The sequence below is a fragment of the Lethenteron reissneri genome, chromosome 26 (assembly GCF_015708825.2).
Source record: "Lethenteron reissneri isolate LAM-NWPU_2019-01 chromosome 26, ASM1570882v1, whole genome shotgun sequence".
NCBI classification, from domain to species: domain Eukaryota; kingdom Metazoa; phylum Chordata; class Hyperoartia; order Petromyzontiformes; family Petromyzontidae; genus Lethenteron; species Lethenteron reissneri.
Window position 1 is genome coordinate 3,119,563 of NC_083804.1, and position 26,649 is coordinate 3,146,211.

At 51.2% G+C, this 26,649-nt stretch overlaps 2 protein-coding genes across 4 annotated transcripts in view; one reads left to right on the forward strand and one right to left on the reverse strand.

Annotated features, from left to right (window-relative positions):
• Nucleotides 1-142: 142 nt before the first annotated feature.
• LOC133347495 (tumor susceptibility gene 101 protein-like) lies at nucleotides 143-15,183 on the reverse strand. 2 transcript variants are annotated; one of them, XM_061559791.1, is made up of 7 exons: nucleotides 14,830-15,183; nucleotides 11,252-11,331; nucleotides 9,372-9,622; nucleotides 6,760-6,844; nucleotides 4,345-4,410; nucleotides 2,837-3,000; nucleotides 143-1,731 (listed from the first exon to the last, which is right to left on the reverse strand). In XM_061559791.1, exons 2-7 carry the CDS (start codon nucleotides 11,280-11,282, stop codon nucleotides 1,612-1,614), a joined length of 717 nt encoding a protein of 238 aa, XP_061415775.1. In that variant the 5' UTR covers nucleotides 11,283-11,331; nucleotides 14,830-15,183; the 3' UTR covers nucleotides 143-1,611. The 2 variants fall into 2 exon arrangements, with proteins under 2 accessions (XP_061415775.1, XP_061415776.1); XM_061559792.1 differs by lacking the exon at nucleotides 11,252-11,331.
• Nucleotides 15,184-15,612: 429 nt separating this feature from the next.
• Nucleotides 15,613-26,649, forward strand: part of TMTC1 (transmembrane O-mannosyltransferase targeting cadherins 1) — a 30,196-nt gene continuing 19,159 nt past the window's right edge. Inside the window, exons 1-5 of one of the 2 annotated variants that reach the window (XM_061559788.1) lie at nucleotides 15,613-16,569; nucleotides 23,116-23,317; nucleotides 24,298-24,371; nucleotides 25,245-25,439; nucleotides 26,066-26,159. In XM_061559788.1, the coding sequence (XP_061415772.1) occupies nucleotides 16,232-16,569; nucleotides 23,116-23,317; nucleotides 24,298-24,371; nucleotides 25,245-25,439; nucleotides 26,066-26,159 (903 nt within the window). In that variant the 5' untranslated portion in view covers nucleotides 15,613-16,231. The remainder of the gene's footprint in view (nucleotides 16,570-23,115; nucleotides 23,318-24,297; nucleotides 24,372-25,244; nucleotides 25,440-26,065; nucleotides 26,160-26,649) is intronic. The other variant, XM_061559789.1, reaches the window with a different exon arrangement.

The window sequence follows — 26,649 nt, forward strand, 5'->3', positions numbered from 1 at the left end:
CGGAGGCACAACCACAGTATGAAAGAGTATAATATGTTTCTGTACTGCCCTCTGCTGTCCAGGACATAGCCCAAGTATGCCTCTGACAACCTGTTAGTGCAAGGTGATCAAGCCTGCTTGGCTTCCGAGACATTGAGATGCATTTCGGGTGATTTGTATTTTTTATTCTTTGGTACTTTTCTTTTATCAGTCCAAAAACATTCCACAGAATCCACCGATGTTCTTTACAGGAAATGTTCGGATATAATTTGGTCGAAGTGAAAACACATAATTACTGGAAATGAAAACACAATTACTGGAACGTGTTAACGTTATTCTAATGGGACGGGAGCAGTGCTCAAGTTTGAATTTGTTCCTTTCACAAAAGCAATCGCACACACACAAGACCAAACCGAGGTCGCATGTTCCTCATGCTATTACTACATATAAAAATCTTAAACATATATTTGCATATTTTTTCCCAACGTAAGTAATACATACTTTTCACATTTCATTGTACATTCACACAAGTGCTCATCTGAAAAGCATACTAGTTATGCTCTTGCATATACAGTATTTACTTTGCTAATGCCTTTGTTTGCCCAAGCTCAAGGTATTAAGAGTCTCAGTCCCACACTACTCATCACCACCTGTGAAGTGGTTCCACATTCAGCCACTGGAATGTGCTACAAAAATATTAAACGGTGTGCAACTTGTTCCCACGATAGAAATGAGTGACAGGTGAGAATACCCTGCTGAATGGTTTGCGGTCGGATATCTGAATTTTCAGAGATTCAAATCGCAGCTCCAGCCATGTTCTGTTCACCAGCAACAGGGGGTCAAACACCATTCTTTATATATAAAAAAATGGCCTGCAGCCCTGCATTATTGCTCATTGTCTTCACGATTAGCAAGCACAATTTACTCGCAGATATAAATCTGTTGAAGGCACAAATGGCTCGCAAGGAAACTTTTGTTAAAACATAAACGTTCAAATAAATGACCTGCCCCATTATTCAGCTCCAACTCTGGAGCAAGCCTTCCTATTCGTCTCTTGTGACTCAATCTTTCTATGGCTTGAGAAAAAAGTCATAAAAATTTAACTTAAAATTTCCACCGAATCATTTCACTTTAAATAACCGTGTTATAGCAAACACTTAAATGAATTACATTACACTTAAAACCACCAACCTGGAGATCAACCATAACCTTGAGCAGACTCTTGGTATTGGCCATTGTTATAGTAATTCCCACGTGAGTATGCTTTTAAATAAGACAGTATATACTAAAGGCCATGATGTCTTGTGTGACAGTAAAAGGCATTCCACTGGGAAACCAGCTCGAGTCGCTGCACAAAACATCCCCCTCGCACCTCCCTGGCTACTCCCAGCAGAAGCATATAGCTGGTGCTGCGTGCAACGCATATAGCGCAAATGCACTCACCCTGCACCAATACCCACGTGTCCACCCAGCACCCCCACACCAATTCCTTCTGCACTCCCATCGCTCTTCAAAGCTCTCGAGCCTCCAGTCAGTCAAGTGTCACGGCACATCCCGTCGGAGGCGCCGCCTGGACTGGCTCGCCGGTCTGAGAACCCCAAGCAGGCCCCTTGGTGAGGTCGATGGGTTTGGTCACTGCCAGGAGTTGTAAGAAGGCGGACTTGTGGGCCCCCTCGGGAGAGCCGATACGGGCGGCTCCTTGGCAAAGACGTCCGCCATGGCTTGCAGGAGGCCACACGTGGTGGAGTTCGGCTGGGGACGTAAACATTCGCACACGCGGCACCAGTTGAGCGAGGCACATGATGTGGAGATGACAGTGACGTGCGGTGAGGTCAATGGCCGGGGAGGCACTGGCTAGTGTCAGAGCCAGATTCACACACTGAGGGGGGCGTGTTAGACACGTCCCCCTCAGTGAGGCAGATGTGACAGCTGCCTCCCCTGGTGCTTTTTCATTGCAGTTTCATGACGAGACCAGCAAGCCTAAACATCTTTAGACACATACGTGAAATAAGCTACCTGGAGTATGGAAGGTGAGGACATGAAATGAAGGGATCTACAAACATTACATTGGTGATATACTGTGATAGTAACAGGCACGCGCTTATTGCCCGCGCTCCATCCAGTTACTGAGGGGTTGCGCAATCAGAGGGGAGGCTGAGTGCGTCGCTGCCTCACCTCTTGTCTCTTCCTGTATTTGCAGCGGAACTCCGCAAATTTGGCGATTTTAACTATAAAAATGATTAGAATCGTACAGAAATGACATTTATAACACAGATAAAAAAAACTATATCTTAATATTTTTGTTTGATTATTTTTTTTTTCGTAACGGGTACTTTCATTGGAGTATGACACGTGAGGCTCTGCCTCCCCTGCCTCCCCTGACCGCACGTCCCTGGGAGATGATTGCTTACTTGAGAATTATCATTTCAATTGAGAAGGCTGGCTGTGATTGAACGAGTGTAGTTTGCACACACTAATGTTGAAAAGGCCCTTAATACCATGTTAAATGGTTGGTATACTATTTATTTTTCTTTTATTTAGCAGGTAAGGCCCACTGAGCTATGAGCTCTTTCAGAAGCGACCTGGCCACAAATCATAGCTCAACAAAAGTGGCTTACGTGGATTTTTGTTTGCAGCCAAATACTCTAAACACATGTTTCTAAATGTGGAGGGAAAAACCGGACCACCTGGAGAAAAATCCACGCAACCACAGGGAGAACATGTAAACTCAAGATCGAACGCACAACCACTTGTATACCAGGGGAGGTAGTTAACATCTCGCTACCGCGGCGTGTGGTGCGGTTGTAACAAGACGAGCTGTGGTGTTGCCTGTACAGGTTGTGGTGCGCTCACACACATGCGTCCAGTGCTGCAGGTAGGGCAAATACACTCGGCCGCGCGAGTCCACGTGGTGCCCGGGGTTGAGAATCATGTCCTGCGTAGGCTGCACGAAGGCCAGCGGGGGGCTGTACGGGAACGACTCGGGGAGCCACAAGCGCACGGGCATGTTGTACTCGAACCCTGCAGGGCACACAGGCGGGCGGGCGTGGCGGGGTCACGCGGCACAGGGCATCACTCACAAGCTGCATTCTCATGCATGACTTCCTGTGGAGTGCTTTACAGCGAAAAGCTGATTTGGCAAGATTAACACTTATTCCAACGACGTCGATAAACTTTACTTAACCATCAACTTAACACAAGCACCTCTGCTTCATTAGACAGGTTTATTTTATTTATTGTTGTTCAACCAGGGTAAGGCTCGTTGAACTAAAACACATTTTTTCGAGGTGACCTCGGGGATAGGTGGAGGGGTAGATAGATACATAAAAATGAAAACAATGGATAACCAAAAATTTTACGATTAACAATTTGAAAATGGAAAAAAAGCACGATGTCCAACAGATGGTCATGTATCTTAAACTCCTTTCACACCAGTACGTGACCAACCGTGCTTAACGGAGGTGCGAAACGGAGGTGTGATAAACTCTGTCGCATGAATAATAATTCAAGATGTATCATTTGTAATCGCTGGCTTGGAACTACACTTCAGAAAATGTTCGAGGCACGGTTCGAGCGAGTGTTTTAATTGTCGTTACAATATAGGAGACTGTGCTTTCCTTAAGTCAACAACATTTCAGCATTTTTCGCATCATGCGTGGCATTTCAGGCCAGAAAAAATACAATCTTCAATGCAACATGAGCCATGTAGCCTCATGCAGGACCTATAAAATACCTAAAGCGATAAAAAGTGAGAGCTGTGATTTCAACCAACAGGAAATATTACTAAGTTTCTAGTTTTGTAATCCGACGATACTTTCAAACGTAAACGAACGTTTCAGTTTGACTCAAACACTATCCCCTATCAGTTATAGGGGTTATGCATTTTGTTTAAAACTGATATCTTGAAACGAATATAATTTGTTTACTTGTGAGCCTTCTTCCTGTTCGACCGGTTTCGAAAGGCTGTCACTATCATAACACTGAGAACAAGGAAGTCAGATCTGTGCATGATGTATGACCTTTTTAAAATGTTTTAAAACAGTGACCCCCAACATAGGAACATTCACCGGACCTTAACTTAAACTCCAAATTTAAAACAGCTTCCATAAAATCCAAAGCGTCCATTCAGTCTGCTGCATAAGCTCTGGAATTAGAGAAACAACTTATCTCTCCGCAAGGAAGACGACCAAGTAAAAAAGTATTGAGACTTACCATATTTAACCACGGTAGCACACACGTGAACCCTCCTCACGAGCTGAGTGTGCGATGAATACGGTCACGTGCACACGGACAATACAGGACATATTTTGATCCATGCAAAACGTATAAGCACACAAGCACACGTGTACACATCCACACACCCACCTTCATAAATCACAGGGATTGTTCCACTGAGGTGCAGCAAATTCTTGTCAATCCCATTCGTGGCCACTGAAAGGTGGGGCATCACCAATGCATTACAGCTAACAATGCCTTCCGGCTATAAATATCCATCATAATAGCGCATTCTGAACCACCAAGAATTGGACATTTTTTGTCTGGTAATGATTAAAGGTGGCTCCCGCTTTTACTTTTACTACACAATGGGTTCCTGGAAACCCCGTCATAAATCAGACCCAATTTTTCCATAGACAGTAGAAACAGTCGAAACATCACTTGCCGATGTGTTTTTTCCCTCATATCAGACATATTTAACAGGGTTTAATAGGTAAAAATCCACAAAAACACTTGAGAATAACTAAATCTCCACGCCAAGTCTGCGTCGTAAGTTAAGTTTCTGCATCTTAAATCGATCCATGGTAGCATTATATAAATGTCGTAAATGTGGATCGTTGTAAACCAGAGACCACCTGTATGAAGAAGGGGGCTTAAAACAAAACAATTAAATCAAGGTAAAATATTTGTGCTAGTTGTTTTTCTCCAATGAGTAGTGACAACCAAAAAGATTGCCAAAGTTCATCACGTAGTTTGTCAGTTTTACTTAGAGGGGTATTCAGCACATTTTTTTTTACATTTTTTTAAAGTTCAAGAGTTGGGTGGGGAGATTTGATGAGGGTCAGTCGATGGTAAGGAGTTGCCAACGAGGTGAGAGATATCAATAAGGACCGAGGGAACACAAAATAACGAGAAATGTGGTGACAAATCCACACAAAGAAGCACATGGACAAAAATAACAGACAACAGCAACAACAGCAACAGCAACAACAGCAACAACAGCCGCCATTCGCCACTAAGTGGAGGTGGCGTTACCACACCACCGCCTGTGCCAGGCCAGGTGCACTTTGAGGCCACGTGAAGTGTCGAGGGCTCGCCGACAGGTCACAGGACAGACCCAAGTGCCATTGGTTGACCGACTGAGATTTCTCGCAGATGCACCAACACATGCTCACACATGCGCAGAAATAGGCTAATTGCCACAAGCGGATACAGCAAGACAATGACATAGTGAGAAGCAATGAGACATTGAAACAGACTAAGACAAGAGAAAACAACACGTGTGGACTTTCATTCAAAAAGCACGTGGTTCTCTAAAGCACTTAGTTAAACAGTGAAGGTAAAGTCAATATCGATGGCAATGCACTGTGCCAATTGCTGTTCACAACTGCGATAATTCTTCATATCCTGCACATAGCAGTCCCAAGTTTCACTTTGGTGTCCAATGAGAATAATGGCTGGGAACGAGGTGGTTACTCTTACGATGCAGGCTAGCTCCTACAGATTGAGAAGTTCAATTCTCAACCTTTGCAAGAACAGAACATGTAAGGTAGAGGATTCTGAACAATGTTAAACACACGATTATCTACTGCTTACCCCACCATGGGAAATTGGAATTTCCACCACTAGTTATGTTTGAGCAAGACGCACCCAGAAGTTTGACACGAGAACACACTATATCACCTGGCCATTAAGGCTGCGCTTCTCACTTCAAAGGTACTTCCTTCTCAATGTACATTTAAGAGGTGCTCATCTCCTTTACAGTCCTGAGCCAGTGGTGAAAATTCCATGTTACTATGGTGGCAGTGAGTGTTTTCCAAGGGACAACCAATCTTGATTTCCCGCACACAGTAGTACTTATGTTATCGACCCCAGAAGGCTGATGGGCTAAGTAAGCCACAATTTGAACTAACAACTTCCAATTGCGGAGTGCTGTTGGCTCTATCGCCGAGCCATCTGACAGCTTTCACTTGAATGTGGAGAACAATCCGGCTGAGCGACGAACGTGGCAATGCAAACAGCAGCGGTGGTTTCCATCGCCGCCGAGTGAGTGGTAGAGGTCGTGGGTGCCGTATACGAGTGGCAAGGGTGGCACAGTCGGGTTTTTTACAATCGGGTTTAATTGTCTTTTTATATTAAACCCGATCATCTGAGATTGGGAGAAATCCGGTTTAATTGCTTCTAATTGCAGAACCGCACTTCGCCAACTTCTCAACGATGGGCTTCATCCATTCCAAGCTAAGGAACTTCACTGGCGCCCACGATTGTGGAGGAGAAGCTCGTGTTCATCAAGACCAACCTGCCCGCCGCATTCTACGACTACCCCGTGCCCGACGGCTCCCCCGAGTACGATAGCAGCACCGACGAGGAAGTAGCCTAAGCCTATCAGAGCTTCGTATTCATTAAACCAGGTTTTAATTTCCCGAAATCGGGTTAAATTGTATTAAAGAAAAAACCCGATGCCTGCCGCTGGAAAAATCGGGTTTATTCCACCCATGACGAGTGTTAGGTAGCGGGTGCCGTATACGAGTGTGTGAGTGTGTGAGTGGTAGAGGTAGCGGGTACCGTATACGTCTCGTCCTGGGTGCAGCTCAGCATATCGGGCTCCTGCCAGGCGCACCTCCATGAGGGTCAGGTCTCTGAACCGGTACTGTTCACACACACACACACAAGCACATAGATCCCCCATCTATCCGTTCAAGATTGTTGGGGCAAGTGCTCTCAGCGAGCAGCACCTATGAAGGCGTGCACTGCACACGAGGGGATGGGTTGGCAGCACCACGCCTTTGTCTCCTCAATGGCGATGTTCACACATCGCACCGGGTATTCATTTGAGGGTGCGTCAACCTAGGAGAGGGCCCAGGACTGGTTCAGATAAATCGCCGCTGTTGGTGTTGGCTGTGAGCAGGAGGAATCGAATTCGCGCAGGGCGTGAGCCGCCACCCTATTCTTATATTCTTGGTTATTTCGGTAAAGTCACGTAGAAGGGAAATAATAAAATAATAAAAATAAAACACAATAAAATAATAAAATATAAAACAATAAAATTCTCACGACGTTTCGATTGCAACACAAGCAATCATCATCAGGTGTGAAAACCAGAGCAATAAAATCTTCTTGCTGTGGATTTAAAATTTCCTTGCTGTGGTTTTCACACCTAATGATGATTGCTTGTGTTGCAGTCGAAACGTCGTGAGAATTTTATTGTTATATTTTATTTATTTTATTATTTCCCTTCTACGTGACTTTACCGAAAGAACCAAGAATATGAATCCCTGCAGTCACGAAAGCTTTAAATCGAAACACCACCCTACTGTTTACACAGTACACACACACACACACCATAAACCACACACATGCCACACACACACACCACACAGTCACAAATGTCACAAACACCATGTAACGCCACAGCCATCCAAACATACCACGAGTATATGCCATGTACACACACACATCACATACACACTACATGGCAACTCACATCGATAATAGACGCCAACACCTCCCAGTCACACAAACCACACACAGTGCAATACCAATCTACGCATGCCACACATTATTGGCGATTCTGCGTTAGCAGTGGTGCAGAAGCACAGGTAACAAAAACAAATATCAGCACGTGCGTCACTAACACGGTTGCCTTCCTGGTCAAAGTAAATAGCAGGTGACGTTTCGGGCAATGACCCGTCTTCATAGCACATACCACCACCACCACACACGCTTATCACGTGTATAGAACAAAATACAAAGATCCCCGTATAGCCTGCAATAGACCGCTGGGGCAAGTGCTGTTAGCGAGTAGCAGCACCTGTGAAGGCCGCCACGGCACACGAGGGGGGTGGGTGACCAACACCACGCGCGGCCGCCTTTGTCTCCCCAGCGGCGATGTTTACCCACCGCACCAAGAGAGTAATTTGAGGCCGAGTCGACTAGGGGAGGCCTATGCCCGGTGAAGATAATCGTCACTGGCGTTGGCCGTGAATCGAACTCGGGTCGGCGGGTGTTTGTATCGTAGCGCGCTAACCACGACACGACCGCTACCCCCCCACCCCCCACACACATCGCGAGGATGCGGCTCTTCACCGCCCCCCGAGAAACTTCTCAAAGTCTCTCTCCTCTCCCTCTCGCCACGTGGAGCCGGCGGCGAAGGTCCCCCCCCCCCCTTCACCACCACCACCCCCCCGTGTCACCACCACCACCACCCCCCCGTGTCACCACCACCACCACCCCCCCCCCGTGTCACCACCACCACCCCCCCCCCCGTGTCACCACCACCACCACCCCCCCCCCCGTGTCACCACCACCACCACCCCCCCTCCCGTGTCACCACCACCCCCCCCCCGTGTCACCACCACCACCACCCCCCCGTGTCACCACCACCACCACCCCCCCGTGTCACCACCACCACCACCCCCCCCCCGTGTCACCACCACCACCCCCCCCCCCGTGTCACCACCACCACCACCCCCCCCCCCCGTGTCACCACCACCACCACCCCCCCCCCCCGTGTCACCACCACCACCCCCCCGTGTCACCACCACCACCACCCCCCCGTGTCACCACCACCACCCCCCCCCCCGTGTCACCCCCCCCCCCGTGTCACCCCCCCCCGTGTCACCCCCCCCCGTGTCACCCCCCCCCGTGTCACCCCCCCCTGTGTCACCTCCCCCCCCCGTGTCACCCCCCGTGTCACCCCCCCCGTAGCACCCCCCCCCCCGTGTCACCCCCCCCCGTGTCACCCCCCCCCCCCGTGTCACCCCCCCCGTCTCACCCCCCCCCGTGTCACCCCCCCCCCCCCCTGTGTCACCCCCCCCCCGTGTCACCCCCCCCCCCGTGTCACCCCCCCCGTCACCCCCCCCGTGTCACCCCCCCCCCTGTGTCACCCCCCCCCGTGTCACCCCCCCGTGTCACCCCCCCCGTGTCACCCCCCCCGTGTCACCCCCCCCCGTGTCACCCCCCCCCGTCTCACCCCCCCCCCCCATGTCACCCCCCCCCCCCCGTGTCACCCCCCTGTGTCACCCCCCCACCCCGTGTCACCCCCCCCCCGTGTCACCCCCCCCCGTGTCACCCCCCCCCGTCTCACCCCCCCCGTGTCACCCCCCCCCGTGTCACCCCCCCCGTGTCACCCCCCCCCTGTGTGACCCCCCCCCCCGTGTCACCCCCCCAGCTCTCACGTTTCTCAGCAGCGGCCTGAGCGCATCCTCGGAGCCCTGCGCCATCGCCAGCTTCACACCCCCAACAACCCCCAGAGATCGACCCCGCGGGGGCCCCGGTCCCCTTGCGCGGCTCCCCCGTGTCGCTGTGGGGTGGAGGAGGTGAAGGAGGAGGTGGTGAAGGAGGTGGTGAAGGAGGTAGAGGAGGAGGTGGAGGAGGAGGAGGTGGAGGCGGCGATGTCTCCGCGCCCGTGACAAGCCGGTGCTGTACCCTGGAGACGAATCGAATACCGGAATCGGTTACTCGCCTCTTCGTCGATTCCGATTCGGCGTTCGCGGCCCGTCCGCTAAAAGGGGCCTATGTTGACTTTCTGGCTTCTAAGTTGGTGGTTCTGGTTTCTTATTGATATTTCATTGTTTTTGCTCGGATTCCCACTTGTATGCGTGTTGGACTTCTTTCGCACCGTACGTAGCCAAACCGTGCTAGTCGGAGGTACGGGGACATTTACTTAATTTCCATTTACGTTATTTGGGTGACCCACGTCAATATGTGCCCATGAGACTATGTAATATAATATAATTAAGAGCCTCTTGAATTCTCCTCTGGTTAAAAAAAGCAAACTTGTAACTTGAACTACGGGACGTACTATTTTAGCGGCAACTGTTACAGCAATTGACCCTCTGGGATACACAATGACAAATAACAATGCCACTGCACATCATCATCATCATCGTCGTAACACATTCGTCGGTGACACTGCCCCCAAAGGAAAACGAATATTTAATAGGTGGCAATTCTGGGAATTCCCTTTATAGCTTCTTCTGCGCGACTAAGACTTGTCTCAGCTGGTGAAGCCCCCCATTGAGCTGAGCAGCTCTGTTACAAGGAACATCACAGGCCACGAACGCCGGCAGTGGCAGCAGTTACTGGGCATTGCTGGGTGGGAATTCAAGAGGTGCATTGGCCGAAACGTTGACTGGAATATACGGTTCGTATTTCCTTTGAAGGCCACTGTTATTGACTGTTGATTTTTTTTGTAAGAATCGATGTCACCCATCCGACGAGAATACTGCACTCGGTATTGAATGGAAGGAGCTAATCAATGGACATCATTCAATTGCATTGATTCAGTATACCGTACTGTATGGAAGTGAAGCTAAATAAAGAACATATGTATATACACAGTATATATTTCTGTAACCGCACTGTGCCTGTGCTCATTGCCACCACCGGCAGTGTGGAAGTGAAACCACCACCGAGGGAGCAGTGGCGCAGCGGTTAGCACACTGCGCTGTGAACCCGTCCTCACACGTGCAATTGCCGGCCACGGATATAATCAGTGGCGAGTGATATGTGAACCATTCAGTTTGATAATCAAAATAACAAAAAGCTGTGGGCATTCTTTTTTGTTACCAACTTACGCCTCTTGGATTTGGGCTATAATACATAGATGTTAATCAACTGCAGGATCAGGGCCTGTCCTGTGTTAATTATATACAAGCCACTTGCTCCGTCGAGCTTAGCAAATGCATTGTCTCGTGATATGACGCCGAAATAGCAAAGATTAAAATTAATTGTGAGATTCCCAAATGAAGCCGCTGGGTGGCAGTAATAATCCAGAGTCAGGAAAGCCATTCAATATCAGTTTTGAGAGGCGTTAATTGGCAATGCACTGGCCAACAGCCCTTGTAAAGTGGGTCTGTACCTCATCTACTCGTTCGCCTAAGTGTCTCAATAGCGTGCCGCGCTAGGTGGAAATGACTCCCGCTGACAATGAGCCCTTAATACTCGAATAACAAAAACAACAATAGTAATCATGGTTTCTAACCCTTAAGTCAACCCACTGATAGATGAAAGCCTCCCCGCGCCGTGCCGGTCATGGGGGTTGAATATACTTCACCTCTGTGGTCGGTGTGAGTTGCTGAGGTCATGGGAAGCGTGGGTGGGACGGATGAGCGGTTCGGATATCACTCGCAGTGGCTGAGAATCAAACCAAGGCAGACGGGGGCATTTTGGACGATGTTTCCCAACAATGGAATGATAACACGCACACGCACACACGCGTGACAGCTATTGGCGACTGCGACGGGAGGTTTTGGTTTGTGACACGCGCCGCGTGGCGATGCAAGAACGCACAACGTTGAACTTGTGTCGCACCGTGCGTCGCCGACCGTGACAATCGGATGGCGATGACGCGACGAGGTGACCTCGCAAGCTGCTGGAGAGGCTGTCGTTGCGATACTCGGTGTGTGTGTGTGTCTGTGTGTTTGACTGTGTGTGTGTGACTGTGTGTGTGTGTCTGTGTGAATGTGTGTGTGTGACTGTGTGTGTGTGACTGATGAAAGTTGCAAGCGAGAATTTCATCATCGCTTGCAGCTGGGGTTGGCATCGTCCCCCACTCCACCTGATGTCGAGGGTAAATGGGCGAGGTTTAAGACTGTGACTCATGCAGCTGCAATGGCTGCTTTGGGTACGCGGTCCAGACCTCCCCAGAAACCCTGGCTGACAGAGGAGGTGTTCAGGTTAATTGAGAAAAAGCGACAGGCCCACTCTCATCGCCTACAGCATCCCACGTCAGAGAATGAGGAGGTTTACCGCAGCCTTCGCTCGGAAGTTCGGAGAGCCGTAAGGCGTTGTAAGGATGGGTGGTGGTCGCGGGTTGCTGAGGAGATGGAGTCTGCCTCAGTGGCCCGTGATCACAAATCACTATTTAACTCCATCAAAAAAGTAACCTGCAGCGCCACACCTATTACCATCATTAGAGGAAAAAACGGTGATCCAATCTCCGACCCCCAGGAACAGGTTTGCAGATTTGCTGAGCATTTCTGTGAGGTCCTGGGGGAGGGAAATTTCTCTCAGCCAGGAAAACATCATGGCACAAAGTGGGGATAACCCTGCTGAGGCTGCGGTGCCTCAAATATTGGAAGAGGTCACCCCCTGTGAGTGGCTGGCTGAGGTTCCAGCTGTTGAGGAAGTACTGAGGGCGATCCGGAGTCTGAGACCAGGGAAGGCACCGGGCAGAGATGATCTCCCAAGCGAAATGCTGAGGGAGGGTGGCGTTTGTGCACAGACTGCCCTATATGACATCATAACAACAGTCTGGACCACTGGACGGGTTCCGCAGGACTGGAAGGATGCCCTGGTGGTCCCCCTCTTTAAGAAGGGGGACCGCACAGACTGTAACAACTACAGGGGCATCTCACTCCTCAGTGTGCCGGGTAAGGTCCTGGCAAGGATTATTCAACATCGCCTTGCTAGGCACGCTGAGGAGGGGCTTGCGGAGCCCCAATGCGGTTTCAGGAAAGGGCGGTCCTGCACAGATGCCATATTTTCTGTCCGTCTGCTACAGCAGAGGTGTAGGGAATTCCAAAAAGACCTACATCTCTGCTTTATTGACCTGGTCAAGGCCTATGATACCATCAGTAGGACTGGACTCTGGGTTGTTCTTCGTGCTTTCGGAGTCCCTGACCCTCTGCTCACGATCATTAAGGACCTTCATGATGGTGAGCGGGCCCGGGTAAAACTACGTGGCCGGGAGTCGGAGCCTTTCCCTGTACACCTTGGGGTGCGACAGGGATGTCCTCTGGCTCCCACATTATTTAACATCTATTTTGACCGCGTAGTTCGTGAAGCCTTCAATAGCTGTACCGGGGGAATTTCCGTTTGGTACAGATATAATGGGAGGCTGATCGACGCCCGGGTGCGATCAAGGGATGGCTCCCTATTGGTCAACCACGTTATGTATGCCGATGATTTGGTAATAGCTGCTCATTCAGAAGAGGAGTTGGAGGCGCTGCTTGCTGAGACTGGAGCGTGCCACTAAGAGGTGGGGCCTTACCATCAGCCCCACCAAAACCAAGCACCTGCCTGGGTATTTTGTACCATCGGACACTCCACCCCCACAACTCCCAATTGGTGATGGGGCAGTTGTGGAGAGAGTGGAGAGTTTCCCATACCTGGGCAGTATGCTTATGACCGGCTCCAGTCTATCAGCAGAGGTCTCACTCCGAATCAGTCGAGCGGCAATATCTTTTCATCGGTTGCGTAACGCTGTGTGGAAGCTACCTGGTCTGTCGCTCCGCACGAAGCTTCAGGTCTTCTCGGCCACGGTCATTCCCTCCCTTCTCTACGCTTGCGAGACGTGGACCCCCCTGGTGGAGCATCTTCGCCGGTTGGAAACATTTAGGCTGGCCTGCCTACGATCCATCCTGGGTTTAACCAGGCTGGATTGTGTGAGGAGCTCACAAATCCTTGAAAGATCTGGGCAAAGTCCCATCAGTGAGCTCCTCCGGCAGGCAAGGCTGCGTTGGCTGGGTCATGTAGCCCGCATGCCCAGCCACCGCATGCCTAAACAGCTTTTGTTCGGCCGGATCGAGGGGGCTAGACGGGCGCGGCACGGGCTGGAGAAGAGATGGAGTGATGTGGTACAGGAGGACGTGGAGCTGAGTGGACTTGCCGATGACTGGTACCAGCGGTGTCAAGATCGGCCTCAGTGGAGGAGGCTCGTGAAGGACGCTACTGGGCAGTTGGAGGCAGTCGCCCTCCAACAACAACGGAGGGCGGAGGAGCGACGCTCACAACAACGAGCGGAGCGCCGGGTGGCTAAAGCACAGCAAGTTGGCACAGTAGGGGGCACAGGTGGTGCATCAGCCAGTCATCTCGGTCATCTCGGTCAGTCGACCAGTGGCACCTGGGTCTGCCCCGTGACCTCCTGCCAGCGGGCTTTCGACACTTCACGTGGCCTCAAGGTGCACTTGGCCTGGCACAAGCATCGTGGTGACGTCACCGCCACTTAGTGGCGAATGGCGGTTGTTGTTGTTGTTGTGACTGTGTGTGACTGTGTGTGTGACTGTGTGTGACTGTGTGTGACTGTGTGTGTGTGACTGTGTGTGACTGTGTGTGACTGTGTGTGTGTGTGAATGTGTGTGTGTGACTGTGTGTGTGTGACTGTGTGTGACTGTGTGTGTGTGACTGTGTGTGTGTGACTGTGTGTGATTGTATGTGTGTGACTGTCTGTGTGATTGTGTGTGTGTGACTGTGTGTGTGATTGTGTGAATGTGTGTGTGTGACTGTGTGTGTGTGACTGTGTGTGACTGTGTGTGTGTGACTGTGTGTGTGTGACTGTGTGTGATTGTATGTGTGTGACTGTCTGTGTGATTGTGTTTGTGTGACTGTGTGTGTGATTGTGTGATTGTGTGACTGTGTGTGTGACTGTGTGTGTGACTGTGTGTGTGTGACTGTGTGTGATTGTATGTGTGTGACTGTGTGTGTGTGTGACTGTGTGTGTGACTGTGTGTGTGACTGTGTGTGTGTGACTGTGTGTGTGTGACTGTGTGACTGTGTGTGTGTGACTATGTGTGTGAGACTGTGTGTGTGTGACTGTGTGTGTGTGACTGTGTGTGTGTGACTGTGTGTGTGTGTCTGTGTGACTGTGTGTGTGTGTGACTGTGTGTGTGTGACTGTGTGCATGCCACGCACGTGCGCTGATGATGCCGATGATGCTCCTTGAACCCGGCTGTCCCGTCCCGTTATCCTCCGCGCTCCTGTGAGCCCGGGCCCCATTGTCTCCATTGTCTCCGCTCCGCAATCATTGCTCGCAGCCGGCTCGAGATCTCCTCTACTATTTATTTATTTATCACATTTCGTGGTGGTTTTTTTAAAATTCTGTCTCTCCTTCGCATCGCGCCGCACGTTTTCGATGCGATCCTCCCTCTCGCCGTTGTCTTGGGCGAGCAGAGAAGCGAGGAGGGCGGCGAGGGTCAGGATGAGAGGAGCCACTCGTCCACACGGAACCCATCATACACCCCCCCGCAACCCGCAATGATGGATTGACATGCTGCTGCCTGTAGTGCCGTGTCGGTGCTGATGGGTTGTGTAGCTGCTGCTGCTGCCTGTAGTGCCGTGTCGATGCTGATGGGTTTGTGTAGCTGCTGCTGCCTGTAGTGCAGTGTCAGAGCTGATGGGCTTGTGTAGCTGCTGCTGCCTGTAGTGCCGTGTCGGTGCTGATGGGCTTGTGTAGCTGCTGCTGTATGTAGTGCCGTGTCGGTGCTGATGGGTTTGTGTAGCTGCTGCTGCCTGTAGTGCCGTGTCGGTGCTGATGGGTTTGTGTAGCTGCTGCTGTATGTAGTGCCGTGTCGGTGCTGATGGGTTTGTGTAGCTGCTGCTGTATGTAGTGCCGTGTCGGTGCTGATGGGTTTGTGTAGCTGCTGCTGTATGTAGTGCCGTGTCGGTGCTGATGGGTTTGTGTAGCTGCTGCTGTATGTAGTGCCGTGTCGGTGCTGATGGGCTTGTGTAGCTGCTGCTGCCTGTAGTGCCGTGTCGGTGCTGATGGGTTTGTGTAGCTGCTGCTGCTGCCTGTAGTGCCGTGCCGGTGCTGATGGGTTTGTGTTGCTGCTGCTGCTGCCTGTAGTGCCGTGTCAGAGCTGATGGGCTTGTGTAGCTGCTGCTGCTGCCTGGAGTGCAGTGTCTGGGCTGATGGGTTTGTGTAGCTGCTGCTGCTGCTTGTAGTGCCGTGTCGGGGCTGACGTGTAGCTGCTGCTCGCTGGCTGCTGCTGCTGCTGCACGCTGCGCAGACGGCGTCCGTTACCCGTGCCCGGGATGAGATCGCTCGCGAAGCATCGTCCGCGTGCCCGTGCGCAGTGCTGTCTGCGGCGGCGCGAGCCAGATGTCTGCCGCACGCGCTCGCCGCTGAATCGTAGAGACGTCCATCATCATCCCCGGCGGCTCGGGGGCAGAGGGGGAGAGGAGCAGGGAGGCGGGGAGCGAGGCAGAGCAGGAGGAGCGGCAGGAGGAGCGGGAGGAGGAGGAAGCGCTGCGTCTCCAGCTGACGGCTGAGTCGCCACCGCCGCCAGAGGTGCTTGTGGTGGCGGAGCGCAGAGGAATGCGCGGCTCGGGCTGGTGGAGGCGCAGGCGGTGGTGGAGATGGAGGTGCTGGACGTGGAGTTTTCGGTGGCCACCGGGCCGCGTGGGGCCGTGGCCCCGCGTGGCGACCCCGACGTGGCAGGGGTACGCGCTGGTGGCTCTGCTCGCCGCGCTCGCGTACGCCAACAGCCTGCAGGGCGACTTCGTGCACGACGACCTCCTGGCCATCGTGGGCAACCCGGACGCGCAGCCCGGGGCCCCGCTGTCTCGTCTCATGGGCCACGACTTCTGGGGCAAGAGCATGAGGTCGCCCAGCAGCCACAAGTCGTACAGACCGCTCTGCGTGCTCACATTCAGGCAAGCCTCTCTCTCTCTCTCGCTGTCTCTCGTGCAGTGTGCTCAACTCGTCATCCCTGCTCGGTTGTGGTCAGACGGTCCCCCGTCTGCGGGATTTCCAGCTGTCATCATCGGCACGATCCATGATAGCCCCGTAGGTGTCCACTGGACGTTTCGTAATTTGTTTCCATTTTCCTCCTCCGTCTTGCAGAAATATGCTCAAGTAGTGGACATCGTTCTGGCACCAACCTCTTGTGTCGTCGTTAAGCACGTTCTCTGTTAGGTCTTCCTCTCTTTCCGGATCCTTCCATCTGTGTGCCGTGCTAATTTCCGTTGCCAATTAGTGTGGTGATTGGCGAATGGGTGAGACGTGTGCGGAGAGGACGACCCAGTCTCCTCGACCAGATGACGGCTGTCGTGCAGGTCAATCCGTGTCCCCGCCACCTCGTACCACCCATATTTTAAACCAGCGGTGGGTAACCCTGTTTTCCTTTCCGAATGACTTAAATACCTCTGGTGGGACCACCCCATTGGGTGGTCCCACCAGAGGTCATTACACACACACAGAGACACCTCAGTCCCTTCTGGAGTGACTGAGCATGCCAACATAAGCACAATGTTGTTGCCATGTTGTTGCCAGCACATTCACCTCTAGTACCCGATTAAGTGCGGCTAAGAAAGCTAGCAATGACGGATTAATATCATTCATGGGCCAACTCGAAGCGATAGGGCCCGTGTGGCCGCAGGGCCGTGTTAAATGAAGTCGTGGGTTTCTTTCGGCCCGCGAGCCGTTGGTTCTCCAACCCCGTTTTTAGACCGTCGGATACACACACCCGCCGACACACTCATCGTCACCCCTCACCCCTGTCACCCTCACCCATCATTTTAGTCGGTCCTCACTCTGTCCGCAAACACAGACCTCCGCTAACCCAGCCTGAGCACACTCGCATACGCTACCACGCCGGCCAGTGCGGTGCAGTGTAGAGGGATAGAGGGGACAGAGGCAAGAGCAGTTCGCAAATCACTTGCCAATAATGTGAGCCGTGGCCAGAGATCAAACTGGGGTCAACAGGTTCCGAGCACAGCGCGCAATGCTCTCACACTAACAGCCACGATACCAATTCCTTACCCTTCCTGTTCAACACCGCAAACTCGCTAATTCACTCCCCTCACTGGCCGTCATCTTCCCTCGCCTGTGATCACTCCTCCGTTGTATCACACCTGCAAGTGCGTCGATCATCCCGCTCATTAGTTTCAACAGGCGGGGAGAGAAAGTTTGCATTCGATCTCCATCATCGGGAGTCATGAGACTCAGCGAGGCTCTCCTAGGCCACCGAGCATCATAATAATTATAAAAGGTACACAAATAATTGATCGACGATCAGCGACCACGCGCGTTATGCACTGCAATGCGATGAGAGTGCTTTACTGCTCGCCTCTCCAGCCTAATTGGTCACTTCGTGGAAATGAGTTTAGCGAGGCCCGCACGCTGACACTGCTCGATTGGTGGTGGTGGTGCAGTCTGGAGCACTGCACACGCAGCACATCGCGGCGTGTGGCGCGCGTGCACGGGATGAGAGCCACACCAATGTATTATCTATTTACGCAGAGTTCACATCCCCGGGGGAATTGCTGACAGTAATGTTCATCACACACGCCACGACTGTTATTTATTGGGGGGGGGGAGGGACGAGAGGATACCGGGAAGGTCAAGGTCAATAGGTCATCCGAACCAATGCCGCTGATGCCATCACTCCGTTCTGCCAGGTCCCACGTGTTCTTGTTAATTAATCGCAGCGTGTAATCCACGGCTGCGATGTGGATTCTCGGTCGTGTAATGCATGGAACAATTGAGATTGAAACGATTTTTGAAGCCGCTACTCATCTGGTAGAATAGGAAAAACGCGCATACATATATAATGAGGAAGACTTCACAAACACTGTATTGTCATTGTTTTTACTCCTCCATATATACGGGAAGCATTGATCCATGAACATCGCAGTGACAGGATATAGCAGATAGCACAAGAGTCACTGCATCCTGTCGTAAACAATTTTTTCCCCCTATTGGTTAAATACGTTCAAAGCGAGCCTTTGTACCCTATTCGTAATGTAACGAATTATCCGGAATATAAGACGCACCCCGAACGTTGTGTCAATAAAGTTATTCAAATCTGGTCGCTGACGCCCACAGACTTGGCTATGTGAACCCCCAGGTGTTTGCTTTGAGAATACAGCGAGAAACGTCCATCTTATGATACATTGTACTGTACAAGATAATATGGTAAATCATTATCATTTAGACCGGTAGACGTTAAATGATGTGAGCATTTCCCCTCTCGAATTATCTGTGTGGAATAATCTCGTTCACAAGAATGGGCCATTCTTTACTGGTGGTGAACTGGAAGCGATTGCAATTAAACAAAGCTGTCCAAAGGAAATGAGTGGATAATGGAGTCAACGTTAAATGCGAAAAAAATCCCAAATTTACCTTCACGAATCCTGCCTCGATATGCCATTCAACAAAACCCTCCATTTTGTGTGCGCACAACCTCGGAGCCAACCACATTTAACGTTTTTAAACGAGTAAATTAAAAACATGGGCCGTTTTTTTTTTGTCGTCACTGAAGTTCCTGTGTCTGGAAGAAATTACTCTTATCCCGCTGTGAGAATTCATCAGCCCAGGCTGGACCCCATTTACCTAACTGAGAGCCAAATGGATCACTGTCCAGCCAGTTTTACCCTTCGGGAACCCACGATTCTACTTGGGAACATTTCACTCCCAAATAAAAAAAAACCTTCTAGAATCAACCATTGAACCTTATGTTACAGTATATGATCCGTTATTAATTATGAATCGACTCACGGGAGATGGCGCAGCCGTGCTCTTACGCAATCCCAACTACAACATTTACAGTGCATACACATTTCATACAGGGTCTGTGGTGACGCGTGGATTGAGTTGGCCGTTCGCTTCGCAGAATTGCCTTTGATCTTCGGTGCGTCCCTTTGAGGTGCGCCTGCTCCTCCCCCAAAGAGCAGCGCTTCTTCTCTATACAGAGTAGTGCAGTGCTCTGCGATGTGCCGTGATCAAGGGCAGTGGCACGGCAGAGAGAGGAGGAAGCTGCACCCAAAAGGGAAGCAGATTTTAGCTGTTGTTGGCGACTGTAGGGTGGGGGGGGGGAAACCCGGCCCTTTAGGGGCGGAAAGCGATGACCCACAACCCCTCAAGCCAAGTCCGTTCCACTTCCCGCGGATGATGAGACGCCGTCACCATCACGCGAACTCCCGGCGGTCATCCTTGCAGCAGGCATCGGCTTGTGGCGCAGTCATCGAACAAAAACGGCGGTCACCGCATCGCGCGGCCGTCTGGAACGCTCTTCCTTCCTATGTGAGGAAGTCGCTGGGAGCAATGCACTTTTAAATCCAGATTGATGATCTCATTTTTTTAGAACTGCGTTTTGTTTTAGTTTTTCGGCCTTCCCCCGCACGGTTGGCTACGTACGGTGCGAAAGAAGTTCAACGTACCGTACATACTCCCTGGGAGCCACCGCAGCGGCGATGGCTCGGAGGTTGACGGTGATACAAGAGGTGGAGAAAAATATCCCTGACTTTCTCACGAGCAACTCAAAATCCTCATGGCAATCGCTCAACACGGCGGCTACGCGTGTTTGTGAGCTCGATTAACGTGTGGCAGGATACGGTACACTGATGTATCGCTTTACACCCACCCTCCCCCCCAAAATAAATGTTGTACTGTATCGAAAACGTGCCAATTGTCTATGATCCCAAGCAATGGGGTAAACGACGGAGGTCGATGTGAGGTTGTTTTATTTGTTGGTGGTCGGCGCCAAATTGACGAGATGTCAACCTCGCCCGATGTGTATTGTTTGTAGAAATGAGTGAGCTCTCGATCCGTTTTGAAGAAAGAAAGCGACGTTTTTTTATTTAAATGAAATATACGTCTTGAAATTATTGGAATAGGAAGAAATCCACGTGATATCAAACGTCTTGAGTTTATAGGTGGTCCTCCAGCATTTTCTAAATATTTCGGGCCCGAGTCCACACCGCAAAACAACGTGGATTTTAATTAAAGGGCAGTTGCGAGAATGCCTGGGATGTTGGGAGTGGTGGCGCAGCGGATAGCGCGCTGCGCTACACAGCCGGCGACCCGACTTAAAATCCCGGCTCACGGCCAACATCAGTGACGAATATTTGAACCGATCCTCGGTCTCCCCCTAGGTCAACTGAGCCTCAAATGAGTTTCTAGTGCGTTATGTAAACATCAGCACTGGGGAGACAAAAGCGGCCGAGCGTGGTACTGGCCCCACACACCCGCATCGTGTGCCATGCCGGCCTTCGTAGGTGCTCGCTAACAGCACTTGCCCTAACAGTCTGTTAAAGGCTGTACGGGGTATCTTTGTCTTTATTGTACGCACCTCGCCGTACAGGGAATGAATATAACCACGGGGGCAAATGTGACAGCTGCTTCTCCGTTCGATCGACAACATGTGCGCGTGTGTGTTTTTGTTCTATCAATAAACAACACAAATAAAACATTTACAAAGCAACCCATTCACGAAAGCCTGTTCTCTTACTTTGTTGCCCTGGGTGAATTGTGCTGTGGTGGCGGCGTGATGATGAAGAGGTGCCAACTTCCATCCCCCGGCTCGTCCTGTCAGGGTGACTGGCCTCCTGGCTGTCGGGGCAGGCCCTGGCAGAGCCAAACATTTACACATCCTGTTCCTTGGCCTCAGTGATAAAAGCCCCCAAAAAACTCCTGCCAGTAACCCATCCACATTCAAGGGCTACTACGGCCCTTGATTGTACATGTTTGAACGGGTCTCTTTAAAAATCTGATTTAATTTCAAGTACCGTCAAGTATTTGGCTAAATCGTGTCCGAGTGTCCGAACCGCTTGTCGGACTGGATAGAAGGCCAAGTCGGGGTGCTTTGGCTGAGTCGTGGTCTCTGTCAACGCGCCCTCACGACATCTCCAATGGCGTGCTTTTTCTGAAGTTTTCTGCAACCCCTTTCAGTTTTTACATAGTCACATAGTCACTTTAAGATGTTTCTTGTTCATGTTTTTTGTTTGTTGCGGTTGCACCCGATTCAAGAGCCGAATGGCTCACAGGGCTATACCTAATACATGAACTTGAACTTGAAAGGAAAATAAATCAGTATCTTCTAGGTTTTTGTTTACATCCAGCATGCTGTGTCCGTACCATAAGTGGTGGTGGGGGGGGGGGGGGTCTATGCGAGGCTTGTGGGAACCTGTAACCGATTCTGCAAATGATTACCGATTCACAGATCAGTGTTTAACAATATAACAAAAACCTCTACATTTGACGACTGGTCTTACTGATCCATTTGTTTTTTATATTCTTTGACTACCCTCTCAAAGAGACTACTGTAGAAGCAGATTAGTTTTTTTAACGACATAGTTCTGAAAATGACCTTCGACATTGACATTCCTTCTCAATTCAATTATTTTCTAACCCCGACCTGCGAGGCAAACCCTAATCCACATATTTGTTTTGTATCGGATTCTGCCCGTTCTTTGTGTAGGAAGCTGGCATTTGCCAGGATATGCGGTATTATCCGGCTTATTAGACACACGCGATGTTTTCCCCGTGTGTATCTAACGCCACAGTTAGGGGTGCGTCTTATAATCCGGTAGGTGTGTGTGTGTGTGTGATTAGTATCACGTTATTGACACTGGGCACAATTTTGGTTGTGCATCTCAGTTTCTGGAGCGTCTTACAATTCGGTATCTCTGGAATTGTCACCACCGCGGCAGAGGCACAATGGCAACTATTGTGCCTCGTGGCAATACGTTTCCTGGGTTCGATTCCCGACGCCTTTCTGTGTGGAGTTTGTATTTTCTTCCCCGGTCCCATGTCCCCTGTCCTGCACGAGTTTCCTACCGGCTCCTCTGACTTTCTCACACAGCGAAGCAATCCCAACGCTAACTACCTAACTTGCAGGCTGCTCAATTGGGATTACAGTAACACAGTAGCAGCAACATCATCATCACCCCGTTTAACACGTAGGCTTTCGCGACCAATATTATTCATAATCAAGTTTTTGGGTTAGATCGCGTTATTTATTATAAATGTGTCGTAACCCTCCACCACCCGACACGGCTGATTGGCCATGTCGGGTGGTGGAGGGTTACGACACATTTATAAATAACGCGATCTAACCCAAAAACGTTGATTATGAATCATCACCCCGACTCCGAAAACTTGGCAGGACCCTCCTGCAAAGAGATCATCTTTAGACTCAGTAAGGCTTACCTGGTTGTAAAGCAAGTGTAGTCGTGATAATACATAATAACTACGTGTTTAACACGTAGGCTTTCGTGACCAATATTATTCAAAATACATTATTTTTCTCTTGGTTTAGATCGCGTAAATATAAATGTGTTATTAACCTACCACCACCTGACACAGCCAATTAGTAAGGTTTGTCACTTACTAATTTACACGCTCTAACCCCCCTGAAAATAAAAAAAACAACCTTTATTACCAACAATGACGTGTCCCGCGTGTGTCTGCTCGCGCAGGCTGAACGTGTGGCTGGGCGGGATGCACCCCTGGGGCTTCCACGTGCTCAACGTGTGCTTGCACGCCGCCACGTGCGTGGCCTTCGCCGGCCTCGGCCGCTCCATGCTGTGGCCCCCCGCCGCCGTCACTGAGCGGCGCCTGCCCGGCGCGCCCTGGCTCGCCGCTGCCCTCTTCGCGGTGCACCCGGTGCACACGGAGGCGGTGGGACGCGCAACCCGCTAGGCCACCCACCCACCCACCAACTCACCCACCCACCAACCCACCCACCAACTCACCCACCCACCCACCAACCAACTCATCCACCCACCAACCAACTCACCCACCCACCCACCAACCAACTCACCCACGCACCCACTAACCCACTCGCCCACCCACCCACCAACTCACCCACCCACCCACCAACTCACCCACCCACCCACCAACCAACCAACTCACCCACCCACCAATCCACTCACCCACCCACCCACCAACTCACCCACCCACCCACCAACTCACCCACCCACCAACCAACTCACCCACCAACCAACTCACCCACCCACCAACTCACCCACCAACTCACCCACCCACCCACCAACTCACCCACCCACCCACCAACTCACCCACCCACCCACCAACCCACTCACCCGTACACCAACCCACCCGCCCACCCGAGTTGAGTCGTGGTAGAGGCCAAGTCAGAGGCGAGCCGTGACTAAAAACTAGATTTGAAGCTTTCGTGACTGCAAGGATTCATACTCTTGGGTTTTTTCGGTAAAGTCACGTAGATAAAAAAGAAAAAAGAAAATTAATAGAAGTAATAATAGAAATCAAATAATAAATCACGACGTTTCGGAGGCAACACAAGTCTCCGTCATCAGGTGGGACCGTCACAGCTAAATTTACTGCATCAAGTGAGGCAAAATTCCAAGAGACCAGCCCTTAAATACAAGTTAAGGGGGGAGGGACTTATCTGAATTGAATGTGGTAACCAGGGAATGGGACGTGGGGATGGTGGGCGGGGCTACAAAAGAAATTTGCGAACGTCGCGACCTGTGCAAGAGAACAAGAGATGACGGAGACTTGTGTTGCCTCCGAAACGTCGTGATTTATTATTTTATTTCTTTTTATTTTTTACCTACGTGACTTTACCGACAAAACCTAAGAGCCGTGACTAAAAGCATTGGGCCCCCTTCCGCCGGCAGGTGTCGGGGATCGTCGGACGCGCGGATGTTCTCGCCGGCCTCCTCTTCCTCGCCTCCTTCTGCGCGTATGTCCGGTGAGCGGTATCCGCGGGTCCCTCCGCTCTCTCCGTGGCTCACTGCCCGGGCCTTCTTCACGTCCTCACCAACAAGACCCGAGCAAAAATACACTCGCGTTTTATGTCGACCTGTCTGACCGAGGCTGGACGGTGGCTACGTCAAATAGAGTTCAGCTCTTCAAACAGAGTTGACCTTTCTGACCTCTGTGCTGCTGCCCCTTCCCAGCCTACGTAGCATTCCCCACATACGTGACCTTAATGTGTTGTCCTTCACACACGCTGCACCTCTGGCCCTCTGCTTGGGTTCACAGTGACATTGCTATGAATCACATTTCCCAAGACTCAGCCATAGCGATGTGGAATTTCAACCAGAGGCTCAGTGCACCAGACGCGCTGAGTGTGATTACAGATACGCAATGAGGATGTGTGTTGTTGTTGTTGTAGCAATGGCCGATCCCAGCCATCAATCCCAAGCCCTGACCCCTTGGCAAGGTGTGGCCAGGGCGAGGCATCTGACTGCTCCTGCGTCCTTGTGTGTGTTTGTGTCATGTATGTACGTTGAACGTCTTTCGCACCGTACCTAGCCAACCGTGTTAATTGGAGGTGCAGTGTTGTGTCTATGGGCAGTGTTGAGTGTATGGTTAGTGTTAGTCTATGGGCAGTTTTAATCTATGGGCAGTGTTGAGTGTGTGTACGTTGAACTTCATTTGCACCATACGTAGCCAACCGTGCTCATCAGAGGTGCAGTGTTGAGTCTATGAGCAGGGTTGAGTCTACAGGGATTTGAGTATATGGTTAGTGTTAGTCCATGGGCAGTATGTGTGTACGTTGAACTTCTTTCGCACCGTACATGGCCAACCGTGCTAATCGGAGGTGCGGGAACTCTCGCAGGAGTGTGGGCGCGCAGGGCTCGGTCGCCAGTGCAGGCTGCTGCCGCTGCTGCCCCATCACCGAGTCCCCCGGGCTGCTGGTGCTGTCGCTGCTGCTGGGAGGAGCGGCGATGCTCGTGAAGGAGACGGGGGTGACGGCGCTGGGCGCCGCGCTCGCTTACGACGCTCTCGTGCTGAGCCGCCTGCCACCGTGTCGGTGAGGGTGAAGATATCACCACCGGGATGCCTGCCGACATTATCATCATCGGCAACAACATCAGCAGCAGCAGCAGCAGCAACACCATCATCATCATCATCATCATCCAAGCCTCCCTACCTCACACCCTCCAGCCCCACCGCTCCGCCAGTTGGATCTCTCTGGTCGTTATGGAAACAGCCCGCTGTGCACAAATGAACCACAAAACATTGCGGATCTCGTCAAAGAGCATAAACCATCATCCTCGCAGCAGATTTTGTCCAACCACTGAACAAAAACGGTGAGCGCATCGCACGCTCTATGATGTGCTCCTGCGGCCGTCCGAAATGCTCTTCCTTCCGATATTAGGAAGCCATTGGGAGCTGTGCAATTTTAAAATCTCGATTTGAGTTAAGTTTGTTGGCCTTACCCCGCACCTCCGATTAGCACGGTTTGGCTGCATCTGTCGCGGAAGAAGTTCAACTTAGACACGACCATCGGAGCTGAGAGATGGCGGAGGGCAGCACGGCACGGTGTCACGTGGAGAGGTTCACGCCACTGTTGCCCCCACTATTTGCCCACGCCAAATAGCAAAACCTTGTTCCTCTCTTTCCTCTGTCTTCAACCCTCCTTGCTGATGCTCACAGAGAGAAGGAGACGGCGTGGCGTGCGGGGCGGAGCTGGGACCTGCTGCACGGCTACAAGCCGCTTCTGAAGCGTGCAGCGGTCACCGTACTCTGGGTGAGTGCAGCATTCCCCTGGCAGCAGTCTTCATAGCCCGGGTGCATGAGGGCAGTAGCTGAGTCTAAGCCACTGTGTGTCAATGCCATCCTCATCATCTTCCGCATCATCATCATCATTATCCCCGTAGTCGATCCACGTTCCCAAGTTTTTACGGACTTTATTCAAACTCACGTTGTTTGTGATTACTGCAAACGTCCGTGCCAAAATCCTCGAGCCTAACCCCACGGTCCACCATGACAGTGCAGTGTAAGACTTTCCAATTATGGTTGAAAGCGTAAATGTATTTAGCTGTGTCCGTCTTTTCTGTATATAGCGGGGGAGCACACACTCAGTTGAAGAAACGGTTTAACTCTGTCGCTTTGGATTTAAATGGTATATGTGTAGGGGTGTTAAAGAGAGGGCCCGTTATGCATGGCAGCCTATGGAAAACAAACACAGTGGGCGGGGCTACGTAAGTGCACGAGGAGGTGCCCTCTACGACGTCCGA

What these genes read in the sequence shown, in the direction of transcription:
- LOC133347495 (XM_061559791.1), bottom strand. Translation starts at nt 11,282, where the DNA reads ATGACCTCAGCAACTCACACCGACCACAGAG. An exon ending in AACTCACACCGACCACAGAG is followed by an intron (nt 9,623 to 11,251) that starts GTGAAGTATATT and finishes ATTCGTCTCCAG; the next exon opens with GGTACAGCACCGGCTTGTCA. An exon ending in ACCTGCAGCACTGGACGCAT is followed by an intron (nt 1,732 to 2,836) that starts GTGTGTGAGCGC and finishes TTACGTCCCCAG; the next exon opens with CCGAACTCCACCACGTGTGG.